The sequence below is a fragment of the Vombatus ursinus genome, unplaced genomic scaffold (genome assembly GCF_900497805.2).
Source record: "Vombatus ursinus unplaced genomic scaffold, bare-nosed wombat genome assembly UNPS02004698.1, whole genome shotgun sequence".
NCBI lineage: Eukaryota > Metazoa > Chordata > Mammalia > Diprotodontia > Vombatidae > Vombatus > Vombatus ursinus.
In genome coordinates this window covers 365212-384811 of record NW_020944476.1, presented here as the reverse complement: position 1 = coordinate 384811, position 19600 = coordinate 365212, and the positions used below count along the sequence as shown (strand labels likewise).

The window sequence follows — 19600 nt, the reverse complement described above, 5'->3', positions numbered from 1 at the left end:
CTTTAGTCCTCTGCACACAATTATTCAACTGTACTAGGCAACTTGATGTCCCTAAAATATGTCTTATCTCCCATCTTCTTCCTTCCTTCCTTCCTTCCTTCCTTCCTTCCTTCCTTCCTTCCTTCTTTCCTTCCTTCCTTCCTTCCTTCCTTCTTTTCCCCTATTTCCAGAATGGTCAAGTGAGCTTAAGCATTGGTAAAAGTTCTGATATATCAAAATGAATTTGAAGCTTCAATTTAACTCTCCTGGTATTTTTTGTCCACTCTCCTCTGCAGCCTCCTTGGCTTTTCTGTGCAACCTAAGGCCCTTGGAGGAAAACTGTGAAGCCACCAATGCTACCTACATCCAGTGTGAATTGATTGTCAGCATGGGGACCAGCAATCTATTAAGATCTTGGTCTTATATCTACATGTGTGAAGAAAGTCCTTGGTGTACCTTAACTCTGGACCATCAGGTAGACTCATCCCTGGAATTATTCTCTGGACTTTTCATGAGGTAATAAAATCCTGGGCCACCATTCAAATATTCAAATGCTCTCAGTCTCTCTCTGTGGCTCTCTGTCTCTCTATCTCTCTCTGTCTGTCTGTCTGTCTCTCTCTCTCCCCCTTTTCCTTTCATTATGACATAAGAGGGGATTAGGAATTGCAGGATAGGAGGGATAACCCTAGATGTTTCAGTATTCCAGATCCAGTGGGTACCTGAGTGGCCCATGTTTCAGATGGTCCAGAGGGGGCATTCCATTGTGAATTCCATCTAGCTTGGATATCAAAGCATCTCCTGTCTTTTTTAAGTGTTCAGGAGAACATCTGAAAAATCTACACAGTAAACAGTCTGCTTTGTTCTCTCTTAGATTTTAATATTTATCTTCCTATCCAAAGCAACATCTGGTGAATGCCAATGGGGAAAAAGATTAGACATTATGAAAAACAGAAGGGTTCCCCCCCCCTTTTCCCATTTCTTTTCTTTCCAAACAGATTCATGCATTTTTTTTAAAAGAAAAAGTCACAGAGAAATCCAGCAGATTGTACAGTGTTTATTCAAAGGAATGAAGAAGCACAGGCAAAATTACTGTAGATTTAGGATTTGGAAACCATAAGCTTATGTGGATTTACTTTTTTTTTAACCTCAAAAGAACAAATACTGGCTGAAACTTCCCAGGTTCTCTCCCCAAACTCATTTTTTACCTCAAATAAGTGGAGAAAACAGCAAGACAACATGGGGTGCTCTGAGATTGCCTTGGTTTTTAGAAGAAAAAAAAAGATCATGTTTAACTGCTTTTTCAAACACTACCATATTTCAAAGCTTCTCTCTCTCTCTCTCTCTCTCATCACATGATGCTGCATCCTTTTTTGTTCCCTATAACTTTTAGGCATAAACTACTCTTTTGCCTACCTAGCTGGGATGGCTGTCTTTGATCATTTCATGGAGGTTTTATTTACAGATTAGAAAATGAAATCAAAACACAACAAACCAAGTAAATCACATTGAATCAAAGAGAAAAATAACCATTGTATTTCAGGAGCCTGATTTCTTCATGCTCTAAGACAATCTGGATTCTGTGGGAAGCTATTCTTTTTTTAACAGAATGTAAGCTCTTTTACAATTACAAGTTGTGGTACTACCTGGGATAATTGAGCCTGCTAGGTGGTACAGTGGATAGAATGCCAGCCTTGGAGTCAGGAGGACCTGAGTTCAAATCCAGTCTCAGACAGTTAGTAGCTGCGTGAACTTGTTTGCCTCAATTTCCTCATCTATAAAATGAGCTGGAGAAGGAAATGATAAACCACTCTGGTATCTTTGCCAAGAAAGCCCCAAATGAGGTCACGAAGAGTTGGACATGACTGAAATGACTCAACAACAATGAAAACCCCTCCACCTTGACTTAGGTTCTTGCCTCCCAGTGCCTGTTTTAAGAATGTTACTTCAATTTTTGAAGTAAAATTGGGTCTGTTTATTTGCTTGGGGTTACAGTCAAGAATTTGTCTTTTTAACCACTCAAAGGTAGGGAGTGGTTGCAAATACCCACTTGAATAGTAGCAAAGGAACTGTGGTAGTAAATAGTTTATCTAAAAAGAATAGTTTGCATTTATATAGGGTTTTAAAGTGGAAAGAGTGCTAGGCTTGGAGTCAGGAAGACTCTTCTTCCAGAGTTCAAATCTGCCTCAGGCACTTACTACCTGTGTGACCCTGGGTAATTCACTTAACCCTATTTGCCTCAGTTTCCTCATCAGTAAAATGAGCTGGAAAAAGAAATATCTAACCGCTCCAGTATCTTTGTCAAGAAAACCCCAAATGGGGTGACAAAAGGTTGGACACAACTAAAAAATGACTGAACAACAACACGAAACTCCAAGTATCATTTGTATTATACCCATTAAGAAGTATTGCCTCCCTTACTTTCGTTTGCATAAGTGCCATCTTCTAATTCAATAAACATGTATTTGTATATGATTTTCTATATAAATGCTCTTTACTCCAAACAAGCTTCTTGAGGTCAAGGACTGGTGTGTGTGTGTGTGTGTGTGTGTGTGTGTGTGTCTGTCTGTCTTTGTGTGTGTGTGTGTGTGTCTTTGTGTGTTTGTGTGTCTTTGTCCCTAGCACAGCATCTGGCACATAGTAGGTGCTTAATATATACTTGTGGAATTCAATTAAATTGGATCTGCTAATGCTTTTCTTATTCCTTCACCTTGTGGCAAACAAGCTGTGAGTCCCCATCTCCACCTGAGATACAGATTTGTATGAAATCCATAGAAAAGAAAAATCTAACGGCAGAGTAGAATATAGTAAATTTCTTTAGGGTTTCCTAAAGTGATTAATAATTTCCATTAGTCTTGATGTCTAATTCCCTTTAGGTTCTGACTTAAGTATGTGGACATCTGCTTCTTTTCATGGCTGTTTTAACTCATTTCAGTGCTGTTATTTAAGGGTTGTTCATGGTTAAAATGGCAGATCTAGAAAAGACCTTAGAGATTATTTAGACCAGGGGTAGGGAACCTGTGGCCTCGAGGCCATACCTGGCCCTTTAGGTCCTCAAGGGCAGTCCTTCATTTGATTGAATCCATTCAGTCAAAGGGCCTCACTTGAGGACCTAGCGGGCTATGTATGGCCTCAAAGGCACAGGTAACCCACCCCTGAATCTAGTCCAATTCCCTAAGCTTGCAAAGGAGGAAACTGAGTCTCAAAGTTGCGAAGTGCAAAGGCCAAAGTTCCACAGAGAATAAGTAACAGAACTGGAATTCAACTCTGTTCTTTTCACAGTAAATTTAGCACCCTTTTTGATGAAGCATGCTGTTTCTTATAGTGAGGGCCAGGGTGCATCTGACTAGACAACTGAAAGTCAGAAAACACATTAAGCCCAGAACACCATAGCCTCCTCAGAAGAGGATTGAAGTGGAGATTGCCAGTTGGGGTAACATCATTGCACCATGAAGAAATACCCCTTTCCTACAGGGTCCTACATCGTCTATCCTAGACTTGTAATGTTGCTAGGGTAATTAAGCTCCATCAGGGTATTGTCGTTGTTGTTCAGTCATGTCTGATTCTTTGTGACCCCATTTGGGGTATTCTTGGTAAAGATACTGGAGTGGTTTACCATTTCTTTTTCCAACTCATTTTACAGATGAGGAAACTGAGGCAAATGAGATTAAGTGACTTGCCCAAGGTTACACAGCTAGTAAGTATCTGATGCCAGATTTGAATTCAGGTCTTCTTGACTCCAGGCCCAGCGCTCTATCCACTACACTACCTAGCTGTCTCTATCTCACAGGGAATACAAAGACAAGAGTGAAATCACTCCTATAGTCCTTACCCCAAAGGAACTTACATTCTTTTGGGGGGTCTTATTCATCTTACCATTGTAACTTCTTTCAAATGAAACCTCACCATTCTCCATAGCCACTACTTTAATTTAGGCTTCCACTTTCTTCTCTCCTGGCCTATTACACGAGCTTCCTAAGCGATTTCTTCCTTTCCATTCAATCTTCATTCCTGTCTTTTGTACAGATGAGAAATTACTATTCTGGTCATCTCTACTCTCCCATATTTGCCCTCTGTTCCTGTCAAAACTCAAAAATATCTTCCTTCAAAATACTCTGTCCTTTCCAAGGTCTGTTTTTGTTAATGCTCTTTCTTCTGCCTGTAATGCTCTCCATCCATTTCTACTTATAGGATCATAGAATTGTAGATTTAAAGCTAAGAAGGGACCTTACAAGTCATCTAGTCCAATCTCCTCATTTTATAAGAGAAGAAACTGAAACAGAGAAGCTAAGAGATTTGGCTATAGTCACCGAACTAATAAATGTCAGAGGCAGGATTGAACCCAGCTCTTTCTGACCCCAAGTTCCTCAGCTTATCTACCGTGCCATGCTGCATCTCATCCATCCCTTAAGACCTATCTTAAATTCTACTTTCTTAGGATGTCTTTCTCTAGTTAATTGCGTTAATTGTTTCCTATGAATCCCCATTGAGCTTTGTATATCCCTTATGACAATTACCAACTTCTGTCTAGAATTGTCTGGATGGTTGTTTTAGTCCCTTCGTTAGATTATAAGCTACCAGAAGGCAGGGACTGTGCCTTACTCATTTGTTCTGAAAGGCCATCAGAGCTTCTTCTACATGGTATACATTTCATATTAACCGTAAAATGCAATGAAAATATTTGTTAAATGCATGATTTCCTTAAGACCTAACCAACCTAGTGACAATAACGTGAGTGTGGGAGTTAGGAAGTCAGTTTCTAGACACCTACCTACCATTAATTAGGTAAGGTCACTTAATTTCTCTTCATCTCAGTCCAAGGATTAATATGAGTCCTGCCTAACTCTTAGGATAGCTGTGGGAATAACTAAAATTTATATATATAGTGCTTTAAGTGTTTGAGGTGGAATTTGAGCCTAGATCTTCTTGATTGCAATTCCAGCATTCTATCTACTATATCAAATGAAAGAATAAGAGAACAAAAACTACAAATCATTATAAAATATCAGGTGGTATATTTGTGTTATAGTCCAATCCATCCCAGAAAGGGGTCCTCCGCTACAGTACATACAGCACGTGTCATCCAGATTCTACTCTTTTTCTCCCTCCAATGAGGATAAACCCACTTCTTCCCAAGGCAGCCCATTCCACTTTTGGAAAGCTCTAATTGTTAGGCAGAATCCCTCTACATCAACTTTCATCCATTGTTCCCAATATAATTTGTATTATAGTTTTTAAATATTATAATTAGATATTACTACAAAATTTTTAAAAAAGATAGATCAAATGAGATATTAGAGGGATGCAAGAATAGCACAAGTATGTAAGAAGAGTGTCAGGTCAATAATAATTCTGATAATAATGCTAACTAAATTTTTTTTGTGTGCTTCAAGTTTTGCAAAGTGCTTTTTATATGACCTCAGGTTTATAAAATACAAAAAAGGAATAGATAGATGTACTAGTTGAGGAAGGTTGTATAGCGTTAACTGATGAAAACAAAGCAGGAGGACTCCTTTAATGTGACTTGAATCTCCACCAAGGAGAATGATTTCCAAACTATTAAGGGCAGAACACATTTGATTAAAATGGAATGGATGCTAAAGAGACAGCTCCCTCCCTCCTTTCCTTCCTTCCTTCCTTCCTTCCTTCCTTCCTTCCTTCCTTCCTTCCTTCCTTCCTTCTTTCCTTCCTTCTTTTCTTCCTTCCTTCCTTCCTTCTTTCCTTTCTTCCTTCTTTCCTTCCTCCCTCCCTCCTTCCCTCCCTCCTTCCTTCCTATTTTTTTTCTTTCAGTGTTGGGCTGGTGGATAAGGAGAGTTATATAGAAATATTTTAACTAGATTTTAGCAATATATTTGACAAAATATCTCGTGTTATTCTTTTTGAAAAGATGGTGGAATGTTGGTTGACCAATAGTACAATGAATCAGATTCATAACTTGCTGAATGGCTGGACTCTAATGATTCCATTAGTGAATGATTTTATGTCAACTTGGAAGGTGGTCTTCAGTGGAATGCCTCAGGGATTTGTTCTTGACTCTTTATTGATTCACTTTTTTTTCCCAGTGACTTTGATGACATGGATGTTATACTTATCCAATTCATACACAACACAAAGCTAGGAGGGATAGCTAACCCAGTGGATGGCCAAGATCCAAAAACATCTTGACAGGCTAGAATACTGGATTCAACAAGATCTTAAAAGATGAAATTTTATTAGAATAAATGTAAGCTCTTGCCTAGGTTCAAAATAATTGACATCACAAGTACAATCGTAGTAGTGGTTTGTCTGAAAAAGATCTGGGGGTTTTAGTGGATTGTAAGTTCAATATGAATCAATGATATGCTACGGCAAACAAAAGGGCTAATGCAATCTTGGACTGCATTGAGAGAAGCATAACTTCTAGGAATAAGGAGGTGACAGTTATTGTTCTCTTTACTTGCCAGGTTATAGTTTAGGAAGGGCTTTATTTAGGTAGGTAAAGCCTGGAGGAGGGCAACCAGAATGATGGAGAGTCTCAAATTTATTCCATATGAGGACTGGTTTAAAGAACTGGGTATGTTTAGCCTAGACAAAACTCAGCAGGAACATATAACTCTCTTTAAATATTTGAAAAACTCTCATATGGAAGAAAGATTAGACTTGTTCTATTTGTTCCCAGATTGCAGAGCCAGAAGCAATGGATGAAAGTTGATGTAGAGGGATTCTGCCTAATAATTAGAGCTTTCCAAAAGTGGAATGGGCTGCCTTGGGAGGAAGTGGATTTATTCTCATTGGAGGGAGAAATAGAGAAGAGTCTGGATGACACTTGCTGTATGTATTGTAGTGGGGGGCCCCTTTCTGGGATTGATTGGACTAAATGGTTACTTTTCTGGGATTCTTTGATTTTGTAAATGAAAATGCAAGATAAATGAAGATGGAGAACATTTAGCTGCTTTCAAATAATTCAAGTTTCCAATCACTGATAAATTACATTGCAGAGTTCTAAAAGTAATCATAGAACCACTATTAGTAACCTTTCAGTAATCGTGGAGAAGAGGAAATGCTAGAAGACTGGAAATTGGCAAATTCTCCCCTCCCCCCAATTTTTGTGAAAGGGAGAAAGTTGAATCCTAGAAACTAAAATCCAGGTGATCAGTCAACTAGCATTTATATGTCAGATACAGTGCTAAGCATTATATACTCAATATGTTCATTGCCAATCCTAACACATAGTTTAAAGATACTTAAAGTAGAAAGCAAGGTGGATTTACTCAACTCAAGCTATGCCAAATGAATCGCATTTCCTAGTTTGTTATGGTTGCTATGCTGGTAGACTTGGGATATGCCGTTGACATAGTGTATCTTGATTTCTATCAAGACAATTGACAAAAGCTAATGATTTTTTTCTTGGGTTCTAGAGAGAGAAACGCAGGTTGAAGAATAGTTTCATTATATGGAATCATGGTTCAACAAGCAAATCCAAGGACTTATGATTAATGGACAAATGTCAGCTGGAAGAAAGTCTCTAGTAGCATGCCATAGATCTCTGTCCTTGACTCTGTTTGGTATTTTTTATATCAACAATCATAGAAGGCATACTAGTCAAATGTTCAGATGACATAAAACTGAGGTGATAGCTAGAAACAAATGATGGGATTAAGATTCCAAATGATTTCATCTGGCTGCAACAATGGACTGGAATCTAATAAAGATGAAATGTAATAGAGATAAAGGCCAAGTCTTATGTTTACATCTAGACAATCAACTGTACAGATATGGTCAAGGATTAATAGCACTTTCTGTGGAAATGGTGTAAGTTTTTAGTTGATCCTAACTGACTCTTATTATGAGCCTATTAATAATGGAATGTAGCTGTGAAAAAAAAACAGCCAAAAATTGATGCAATCTTAGGGTACATTAATAAAAGTATTATGTCCAAAAAAACAAAAGGGAATATACTGCCATAATCTGCACCAGTCACAATGCATATGGAGTACTCTCTTCAGTTCTGTTCATCAGATTTTAGGACAAGATGGAGCTAGGCTGAGGAAGACAACCAGGGTATTATTGATATAATGCCTTATGAGGAACTGAGAATGTTTAGCTGGAAAGGAGAAGAATAAATGGTAAGGAAAGGGAGAGAGACACATAAGAGCCATCTTCAAATATTTGAAGGAGAAAACCAAGAATTGAAGACCTGCTATGTGGAGGAGAAAGAAGACTTAATTTCTATGTTTCAGAGGTCACGGTCATGACCAATATTTGGCCATTTACTTGAGGGATGCAATTTTCATTTCAGTTCTAAGTGGTAAGCTCCCCATCACTTGGAATGTTCAAGCCAACTTGTGGAATTTTATAGAAGATTTTTTTTTCTTTGGATGGATGGTTTTGGGACTAGATGACAAGATTCTATGATTTAAAGCATCTTTACTTCATGTGTTTTCTAAGGTTGCATTTTTTATTCTCTTTTCTTCCTGTGTGCACCTCTAAAGGGACTAAACCTGAGATCCTAGATACTTCCTTTTCCTTACTCCCTGTCATGAGTCCTGCTGAACATTTGGAGTGAAAGTCTGCAGGAAAATGATGCTCAGGCCAGGCTTTTTTTCCTTAATTTTTTTAATTGACGTCTCTTGTTTTTATATCATATTCTTTTCTGGATATATCTCTTTTCTCTCTCTTCTTTTTTGTAAGCCATCCCATGCAACAAAGATTGGAAAAGATTTTTTCCCTAAAAATAGTGCTACAAAACTAATCAACACCAAGAAGCAGCTAAGTGGCAAAGTAGATAGAGCACTAGACTTGGAGTCAGGAAGACTTGAGTTCAAGTCTGCCTTCAGATACTTAATAGTTGTGTGACCTTGGGCAAGCCACTTAACTCCTATCTGCCTCAGTTTCCTCACTATAAAATGGGAATAATAATAATAGCACCTTCTACCAGGATTTTTGTGTGGATTGAATGAGATAATATTTGTAAAACATTTAATACAATGCCCGGCACATAGTAGGTACTTATTCCCTCCTTCTCTCCCCAACTCTGTTTGCCATGAAAGCAGGGAAAGATATTTTCTTTTTTTAAGTGCTAATGTTGGTCATTATGATGACACAATGTTGAGTTTTAGTTTTTTATTCTTTTTATTTTTGTTGTTTTAGTCATTGTGTATATTGTTTTACCATAACTGCTTGCTTCATTCTGCATCATTTTATGTCTTCCCATGCGTTTCTAAATGCTTGTTGATTATATATTCTTATGCTGCAATAATATACACATATTACACAATTTGTTTAGCTATTTATTAAATGGTGGCTATCTACTTTGTTTCCAATGTTTTGCTGGACCACAAAAGTTGCAGTGATGACATTTTCTTTTTTTGGACTGGGTCTGTGATTTTGTTGGTTTAGAGCATCTTTGATAAGTAAACTTTCTGCCAGTGAAGATTATCAGCTGCACTGCAGCTTAAAATCTCAGAGAAGAAGTTGCAGTGAACATCTTGGTATCTTTTGGACTTTTTGTTTTCTGTCTTTGACCTCCTTGAAATATATGTCAAACAATTGTCTCGAGGGTATAGAAAATTTAGTCACTTCAAAAAATTGCTTTCTAGTATGTGTGGACCTATTTACGACTCCATCAAGAGTGTAATATCTTGTTGCTTTGTTCCTTCAACCTTTCCAACATTGACAGTTTCCATCTTTTATTAGCCTGGCCAATTTTCTGGGTGTTAGGGGAAACCTGAATATTGTTTTGATTTGGATTTCTTTTATTATTAGTCATTTGGAACAATTTCACATGGTTGTTTAGAACAGAAGTGTCTGAAAAACTCCTGAGTGGGTCTGAACCAGATTTAAATGTAATTGGGAACTATTTAACAAAAATACGTAAAAATACAATACAGCATAGATGATATTAATTTACTAAGTCAGCATTTGGCCCATAAGGAACTATTTCAATTTGATTTTTTATACCAGTGGTTTAGAATATTACAGATTTATTTATTTTCACTTAAAAATTTTTTTACATGTGTAATCATGCAAAACACATTTCCATATTAGTCATGTTGTGAAAGAAGACAGACCAAAAGGAAAAAAAAAGACCCATAAAAATATAAATTGAAAAACAGTATGCTTTGATCTGCATTCAGACTTCAGTTCTTTCTCTAGACGTGGATAGCATTTTTCAGAAGATTATTGATTTGGAAAGGACTTTAGGAGCCATTGAGTCTGTTCCCCCCCCCCATATTGTGTGGATGAGGAAACTGAGGCATAGAGTGGTTAAATGACTTGTTTAGAGCCATGTAACAAGTAAGTATCTATGGCAGGATTTAAACTCAGGTCCTCTAAGTCCAGTGCCGTGTTTGCTGTTCTTTTGAAAACTATTTGCCCATTCATATCTTTTGACAACATATCCATTGGAGAATGAGCCAGGCCTCTTTCAGCATCAAGTTCACTTTGAAATGTTAGGTAGACTTAAAGTCTCTTTGGTTCTGAACTCCCAATGCTTGCTTTTATAATGTTTGGTTAAAAGAGACATCTTTGACATTGACTAAAAAGAGATACTATGGCTTAGTAGGATTCTGGGTTCTTGAGCCAGAAGGCTATTCACCAGCTGCTTCTCGTCCTCCCAGGGATTCTATTGTCTACCAGGTTTAGAATTTGAAGCTTCAAGCGGAGTTGAAAGAACTTTGTAGTCCACCCCTTTGTAGGAGTAACTTCTGTAATATCTGTGATAGGTGGTTTGCTAACCTTCCCCCTATAGATAGCGTCCTCCCAACTACCTTGTATGTATTTTGTATTTAGTCTGTATATATTCACTATGTATTTATCCTTCTAGTTGTTCGTGATGCCTCCTCCAATAGAATGTAAGCTGTTCGAATGGTGATTATTTCATTTGTGCATTTGGCACAATATTTGGTACATTTGCTGTTGTTCAGTTGTGTCTAACTCTACATCACCCCATGGACCGTTTTCTTGGTGAAGATACGAGAGTGGTTTGCCATTTCCTTCACCAGTGCGTCCCCATCTTCCAGATGAGAAACTGATGAAGGGTTAAGTGACTTGCCCAGGGTCACACAGGTAGTAAGTGTTTGAGGCTAGATTTGAACTCAGATCTTTCTGACTCCATGCCCAGTGCTCTATCCACTACAGCACCTAGATGGCTATGTTTAGTACATAGGAACTTAATAGGTGTATGTTGGTTGATGGATTACTGGACTTTTGCTGGAACACTTTCAGTGACAGGTAACTCACTACCTAACATTTGACTAGGTACTTCAAAGATTATTTCAGAAGGAGTTAAAAGACCTGGACACTAGCTCTGCTTCTGCCACTAGTTGTATGACCCTAAGGAAGTAGCAAAATTTCTCTAGGCCTCAATTTCCTCCTCATAAAAGGTGGGGGATGAAATTTAATAGCTACAGAAGTGACTTGAAAATATAAAATATGATGCAAATGTCAAGTATGATGATGGTGATATGCTTATCAATAATATAAATAATCTGTGAGTTAGTTATAGCAATGCCCACAGCCAGGATTAAGCTTGAGAGAAGATCACAGCTATTGGGCATAATACCCTTAGAAACTCCCCTCCTAACCTGTCTCCAATACGTCCAAGTGTTTTGTTTTTCTAAGTAAAGCTGTCAGGCCCCCTGTCTTTCATTTTCCATCTTCTGACTTCTCTGTTCAGTGCAAGAGGGGCTTTTAGAGCCAGTGGCTGGGAGTATAACTGGCACATATATCGAATCTCCTTAGTCTGGGCTGTTAAGTAAGTTTAATTAATTTACTAAGTTAATGTTCCACTCCTAGCAACAGAGACTCATTGCCATCAGCTGGGGAGAGGGAATTGAAAGCCTAAATGAGCTCATTTTTTCACAGTTGGAATTAGGGACCAGTTAGCCAGTTGTGTGGGTTTTCCAATTTCTCCCTCTGCCCTGGGGGGGATAAAGGCTATTCACTCCCCCAGTGCTAAGTGTGAGTAAGAGCAGGAAGAGAGAAGGGGGAAAGAGAAAAATCTCTCCCCAGTGTTTGTTTCCATCTTCAAAACAGGCTGTGTCATCCCTGCTTTGCTTGTTGGTTTGGAGTGGGAGAAAGATGCTTTTTTTTTCTTTTTGCTAATGTTTCTAATAGATTTGGAAAAGAGCAAAGCCTTACTGAAAGATATTTACCGCATATATTTTCATTGCAGGGGTTGCAGATAAAGGGAAAACAAATAAACAATAAAAGAATGGAAACAAAATTACAGAAATTTGCAAAATTTGACAAATGGTGGCCTGTAGTTGCCACAAGCTAATGGCTTGCAATGATTAATAAGAGTAAAAATAATTGCATTTCATTAAGATTGATGACACCCCATTTAACCTCCCCTCTCGTTTCAGCCCTAAAGTGGAAAGAGATGAAGTTCTCATCTATAATAGCTCCTGTAACATTACCATGGAAACTGAGGCAGAGATGGAGTGTGAGGCACCTAATCAGCCAATTACCGCCAAGATTACTGAGATACGGAAAAACTGGGGCCAGAACACTCAGGTATAATCAAATCTTTTTTACAGACTGATCCAAACAGCTCAAAATTAAATTTGTAATATTGTGTACATTAAAAAAACAATTTAGTCTGAATGGTAGCAATATATAATATTAAATGCTTTCAAACTTTGACTTGTGGTTCTAATGCAAAACATCTGCATTCATGGTTAACTATGGTTAATCATATATTTTTTCAAATATAAATGAGGGCTGCCTGGACTCTTGTAGAAAATAAAAGTCTATACAGATAATCTTTATGGCATTTGTCCCACTTTCTGGGTGGATATTTTAAAATGAACTCTTTATGTCCCCTTCCAGCCCCACTCTCCAATAAATGTCAAATGATTTGGCCAGTCCCTTTGTGCTTGGAAGGATTCCAAATCATTTAAGCTATCCTCAGTATGACAGCAGAGCAGCCACTTACTGTTGGGCATATGTCATCTGGTACATCTCTGCTCTGTAGGGAGCAGATTAGAAGCTTGGGCCTAACAGATCATCATAGTGAAACTAGAACTGAAAAGAACCCTACGATCATCTGACCACAACCCCCTTTCTCCCAATCCTACCCCCGTCTCAGCTTAGGAATATTAGGACCCTCTGAACCAGCCTCTCTGAATGGTTGTAGAATGACTTTAGTCTCAGAGACTCCCAGTGAGTCAGCTTTCCCAACTTCTCTAAGGAATTCTCTGGAGTTGAAACCAGACAATATAATTGGTTTTAGGAGGATGATCCTTCAATATCTCTTTTGGCCCCCTCTTTCTCTCATAGTCCAGTTCTTATTTGAAAACGGAAAAGGACGACTCCTCCTCCATCTGAATTTCTGGCTGGCATTAAAAACTAAGGTAGATAAAAACCAGACTCTTCATTTCCCCCCACCAAGCAGTCTCCCCATCTATTTTTTTTTACTCATAAAAGAGAAATCAGTCTCTATTCTACCTCCAAGTGTGGTACCTTGATGTTATATTAGACCTTGCCCTTCATATCAAGTAACTGCTAAATCCTGTCACTTTGTTTAGCATAATATTCCTTGCCACACTCCAAATGTGTCCTACTCACTCAGTCAATTCAATTCAATTAACATTTTGAAAGTTACAACTATGTGCAAGCCATAGTGCACAGTAGGGATGCCAAAGGCAAAAATGAAAAGGAGACTGACCTTGCCCTCAAGGAGCTTACATTCTACTGCTTTTTTTTGTCTTCATAATGTGACTTATCTTATTTGAAGTGAATACCCAGACCATCTAATAAACCCATCAGGACACTGTCCTATTAACAGACATATACTCCAATTGCATCCTTCCTCTTTAATCTGTTTTGAGCATTACTTTCATTCATTCATTTATTTATTTTTTCATTCATTGGCTTATTTATTTTGCTTCCTGCTTTAACCACAGATCCATCCCACCATAGCAGCCAGATTCCTAATTTAGGATTTCAAAGACTTAAATCAATATTTTCCACACTGCTTTTACCTTCCTCATTTTTTATAATAACTAACTCTTGATCATTTGTACTCATGGAGGGAATTCAGTTCACACTAAGTACTGAAGCCATACTATAACGGAAGACCTGTGAAGTTGGGCAGTTTTTCCAGTTTGGCTCCTGTTCACCTCTTCCCTATAACCTGTCCTGTGCTAGGATTGGACAGCTCCTCCCTCAGATTGATGCGATACACTTGTCTAAAGGAGATTCAGCGTTTGCTAAGCACAACTCCTCCTTTCTTTTTCTGGGATAGGAAAGTGGCTAAATGCTTGGCTTTCAAAGGACTTCCCTACAGAAATTTAATTTGCATAAAAAGCAGATAAGCAGATAAATAAGGACAGTACTTGCTAACTGTTAGTATTTTGTTGATCAGTTTCTTCAGTCATATCCAACTCTTTGTGACCTCATTCTGGGGTTTTCTTGGTAAAGATATTGGAATGGTTTGCTATTTCCTTCTCCAGCTCATTTTACAGATGAGGAAATGAAACCAAAGAGGGTTAAGAGACTTGCCCAGGGTCACACAGCTAGCAAGTGTCTGTGACCAGATTTGAACTCAGGAAGATAATTCTTTCTGACTCCAGGTCTGACATTCTATTCAGTGTACCACCACGTTGACCTGTAGCACCACAGGAAAGTCTTTTAACATCTCAGGACTTCAGGCAACACACTAAGACTTTAAATTACAGTGAAGTTACTGACTTTTATTTGTGGAGGGAGTTTCCACTCTGAAAGTCCCCCCATCAGTGAAATTGTATGTCCATGTGGGAGAACCTTTTTCTCCATTTATTGACTAAGTCACTTAATGAGCAAGAGTGGTGAAAAGTGGGGACTGCCCATAGTCGATGTCAAAAATCAAATAATTACTTAGCTTTAGGATGGATCACCTATTTTAGGAAAACTTTCTAGATGAATGAAGATTGTTCTTGGATTGTTTCATTCATTCTTAGGGATGTGTCCACATATTTACTTTTTGTTGTTGTATGACCAGTTGGAGTACCAGCTACAATGCGGATACTTAATAAGTGACAAATTTATTCTTGTGATAGTTTTTGATAAATATAAATAGTATATCTTGTTATGATTGATTATAACAATGCGTTCATCAACAGGGCAATGTGGAATAGTGCAAAGAGATCTGGCCTTGAAGCAAGGGAGAGTTGGATTCAAGTCTTACTTCTGACACAAACTGAATGTGTTTCCTTGAACAAGTTAACCCCTCGAAGCCTAGGCAACATTTTAAAACTACAAATTGCACAGAAGGTGCACATCTGCATTGGTAGAGAGAGTTTCTCCTATGAGAGTTCCCTATAGCAATAAAATCATAGATCTGAATTTCTCCCTCCCCCCAAAAAAGATGTGAATTAAATGCAAAAACGTAGGCAGTTTTCTTTTTAGTGATACTTCTATGCTGAAGTCCATGGTACTTAAGGAACAACAATAATAATAACTGGCATTTATAGAAAACTTAAAAGTTTGTAAAGCACTTTACTTGTATTGTCTCATTGATCCCCAAAACATTTCTGTGAGGTAGGTGCTATTATTATCCCCATTTTACAGGTGGGAAAACTAAAAGTCCATTTACCCAGTATCACATATAGCTAGTTATATGTCTTAGATGGGATTTGCACTCAGGTCTTTCTGATGTTACATCTAGTATTCTATCAACTGTGCTACTTAGCTGCCTCAAAAATGGACAAATAAAAGACATATTCCAAAATTGGAATGTGTCCTTTTAAGATCTGCTTGGAAGTTGTACTAGATGCCTTACTGAAGTGTATGATTTTGCTTAACCTGAGCCTTAGTGCTATGTATGGATCCTGGTATAATCACATGTATTTAGTTGTCAAAATGATTCAATGATGGAAATTGTAATATCAGTTTCCACTTTAGTTTTGTGTTGAACTATGTTCTTGAGGCATCTGGGCCAAAACACTAGCCTCAGTTGGCTGTTACTTGGAAGGGCCCCAAGAATTCTTATAAAAGTTTAAAGCAACAAATTTCCATTTTCTAAAATTGCAACTTATGGATAAACTCAGATCAAGCTGGGGTTCATTCATTCAAAAACTATTCATTGACTGCCTGCTGTTTCTTTAGCACTGTGATAGGCCCTCAGTAGGTGTGTATGTATGATGGGGGTGGGGAATGAGAGACATAGACTTTACCCCCTAGGACCTTTAGCATAGTCATTGGGGGGAAATAAGTTAATTAACAGCACAAGGTATTATATGGCATCATGCAAACTAGGTTGTGTGGATAGGAGGTGTCACCTCTTGCCCTGACAAATACTAGGTACTGTGGAAAAGTAATCCCTGCCTTAAAGGAAAGGAAAGGGGATTAATATCAGGAGTTTAATAAGCTAAAACCAGAAGGCCAGGTTGGGGAAGAACAAAAGGGTTCTTGGCAGCACTGACATTAAATAGGTTAGTAATGCTGGGCCTGGAATCAGAAAGATGTGAGTTCAAATTTGGCCTCAGGAAAGTCCCTGATCCTGGGCAAATCACTTAGCCTCTGTTTGCCTCAGTTTTCTCATCTATAAAATGGGAATAATAATAGCACCTACCTTCCAGATTTGTTGTGAGGATCAAATGAGGTAATATTTGTAAAGTGCCCAGGGCAGTAGGCACTATGCAAATGTTAGCTATTATTTTTCAGTGGCTAAAATATTAATGGTGAATAAGCAGTAAGATTTTGGTCAGATGAATTGACCATTTGTCAGACTTGGATTATTTTCTTAAGACTTTTTTTTTTTTAAAAATAGAGGCTGCCTCCCTTTCTGCTCCTACCTTACATTTCACTATTTCTGGGTTGGGCTCATTGGTCTCCTTTCTGACTCAGCCATATCTTTAAGACTGTGGCATTGGGACTAAGATCTTTGAGAAATAGTGTGATGCAATGGATAGAATGCTCACCTTGGAATCAGGAAGGTCTGAGTCCAATAACTGCCTCTAACATTTATTAGCTATGTGTCTTGGACAATTCACTTTACCTCTGTGCCTTAGTTTCCTCCTCTGTAAAATAACAGGGATGAACTAGTTGGTGACTAAGTTTCCTTTTATTCCTAAGTCTGTGATTCTGTCACTCTCTCTGAGCTATAGCTTGTTTTTCCCTATCTTCAAAATGGGGCTAATGATACCTGTGGAACCTTTCTCTTAGGGTCTTTATGAGAATCAAATGAAATAATGTATGTAAAAACTTTGAAAACCTTAAAATATTATCTAAGTTGATCAGTGATGATGATGACGATGATGATGATGATGATGATGATGATGATTGGTGTTGAATGTTAATATGATCCCAGAAAACTTTATGGAAGAGACTTGAATCTTTCGTAGGATTAGGATTCAGACATGTGGAGAGAAGAGAAGAGAATTTCAGGGAGTGAGGAACATCTGGAACAAAAGTACAGAGGTGCATATGCGTATTTGGAGGACAGTAAATAGATCACTTCACTGAGGTTGTGGATTTGTTTTAGGAAAATGGAAACTGGAGTTGAAAATATAGGTTGGAGGGGCTCTTGAAGGTCATTGGATACCATATAATCATCAATTTAGTGGCGGAAATAGTCATAGAGACCATTTCATTCATAGATCTAGAGCTTAAAGGGTCCTTAGAGGTTCAATAGGTAAATGTTCTCATTTTACAAATGAAGAAACTGAGGACTATGGAGGTTAAGTAACCTGGCCAAGTTTACATAAGTTGCATCAGTCTAACTTCCTTGTTTTATAGATTAAAAACTGAGGTCTCAAGAACTCAAATGACTAACAGCTTCCTATAGGTGGTAAGTAGAAGAGGTAAGATTCAAAGTCAGGTCTTCTGTTAATCCAATGCTTTTCCCACTGTACCACTGAAGTTTCTTTCAGCAGGACAGTGACCTGATAAAAGTGATATTTAAGAAAAATCAATCTGTCAATAATCTAAACATTAAGTTAAAGTAGGGAGGAACTGAAGGCAAAGATACCAAACATACAGTCTTCTAGACATATGGCCTTGGATCAGGGTGGTGGCAATGTGATAGAAAAGAATGGATGGAAGTGAGTGGATATGTGAAATTAGAGAAAGGAAAAGGGTGACATTGGTGTTTATAACTAGATATATAGATAGTGTAGATTATAAATCTTTTAATTGCTGCTTCATGGTGGTACCAGATGAAATGCGTGATTTCCTCTCCCTTTTCTATATGTTTTAGAAGGAATCCAAGGAATTTGAGTAGCCTACCTCAGTGCCCAAGGCGATTCAGGGAATGGGATGCCGTAAACCTAGTGGGAAATATTGACTTGACTGGGAAATATGTCTTCCAGATTCTATTAGAATAGGGATACAAATGATTAAAAAAAGAATCCAAACCCCCCAAATCCACTGTGAAACTACATGGCATTGGAGGGATTAACTCTCCTGTTAATATGGAAGGGGTTATAGTTCTGCTAGACTCTGAGAAACCTCTTTTATTTGAAGATTGGGTCTGTGCAGCTTGTACTTCAGAAGAATGGAGGTACTCTGGTTACATTTTTTTGAACTATGAACACACTGGGCTGAGATAGGGGTTCTGTTGTGTTCTTTCTCCATGGGTTAGCAGTTAAAGAGTTGGTCACCAGGAAAGAGAATAAATGTGCTAGACACCAAGGAAAATATAAGAAATAAAAACTTTTGAAGTAAGGAGGACAAATATGGGCTATTGTGCCAAATAACCTTCTGGAAGCAGTGAAAAGCTGGGAAGGGGTGTTCTGGAACCATCTGGAACCCCCATGGTTAAATTTTCAGTGTGAGCATTTATACCTTGGAAATAAATCATCATTACAAATCAGGGTATGATATATTGCATTGTTGATTTTCTAGTTTTAAGAGTATTAATAAAACAGATTAAATTTAAAAAGATATCATTCATATTTTTTGAGAGCTGGTTGTTAAACATTTATCAGTACATCCCTGGCTGTGGGAAATAGAAATATATAATACAGCAACAAGCATTGGCAAAAGAAAGTAGTCACCACGGTAGAGGGTAATCAGAATAGAAATCTTAATGCCATGTATATTTACAGAAGATCCACAGAGAGGGGCATCCATATGATGGAGTAACTCCTAGAAGTTATGTTAGGGTTAATAAATAATAATAACAATAATGATGATGATGACGATGAAGAAGATGATGATGATAGCTAGCACTTACATAGTGCTTATTATATACCAGGCACTGTGTTAATTACTTTCTTGCTCAGGGGTGTAAATGACTGAGATACTGGTCTGTGGAGGATAGAGTTATTTATTGAGAACTGGTATTTTCTGTAGTTTCTGAAATGAGCTCTATTTACCTTAATCTAGGGGTACTGAGAAGGTAAATGGTTTGCCCATAGTCATAGAGCTAGCATGTGCCAGAAGCAAGACTAGAACCCAAGTCTTCCTGATTTTACAGCCAGCCCCTCTTTCTACTTTGCTAGGTGTCTCTTAAGTAGTAACTACCTCACAAGATTGTTGTGAAGATTAAATGACATAATGTATATAAAGTGCTTTGTAATATCATTACAATGTATATACTAACCTTGGTCTGTTTGTACTATTTTCCTTTGCCTCCTTGGCTCTAGCTGTAAAATGGGTTAGTCACATCTGCTTTTTCCTCTAACACTAAAATATGTCAAGGATAAATGATCTCATAATT

General features: G+C 37.9%; 1 protein-coding gene across 1 annotated transcript in view; it reads left to right on the top strand.

The window, feature by feature from the left end:
- The window catches only part of PKHD1 (PKHD1, fibrocystin/polyductin), a 492125-nt gene that overhangs the window by 130093 nt on the left and 342432 nt on the right, over window positions 1–19600 (top strand). The window contains exons 34-35 of the mRNA XM_027840287.1: window positions 276–495; window positions 12321–12471. Coding sequence (XP_027696088.1) covers window positions 276–495; window positions 12321–12471 — 371 coding nt within the window. The remainder of the gene's footprint in view (window positions 1–275; window positions 496–12320; window positions 12472–19600) is intronic.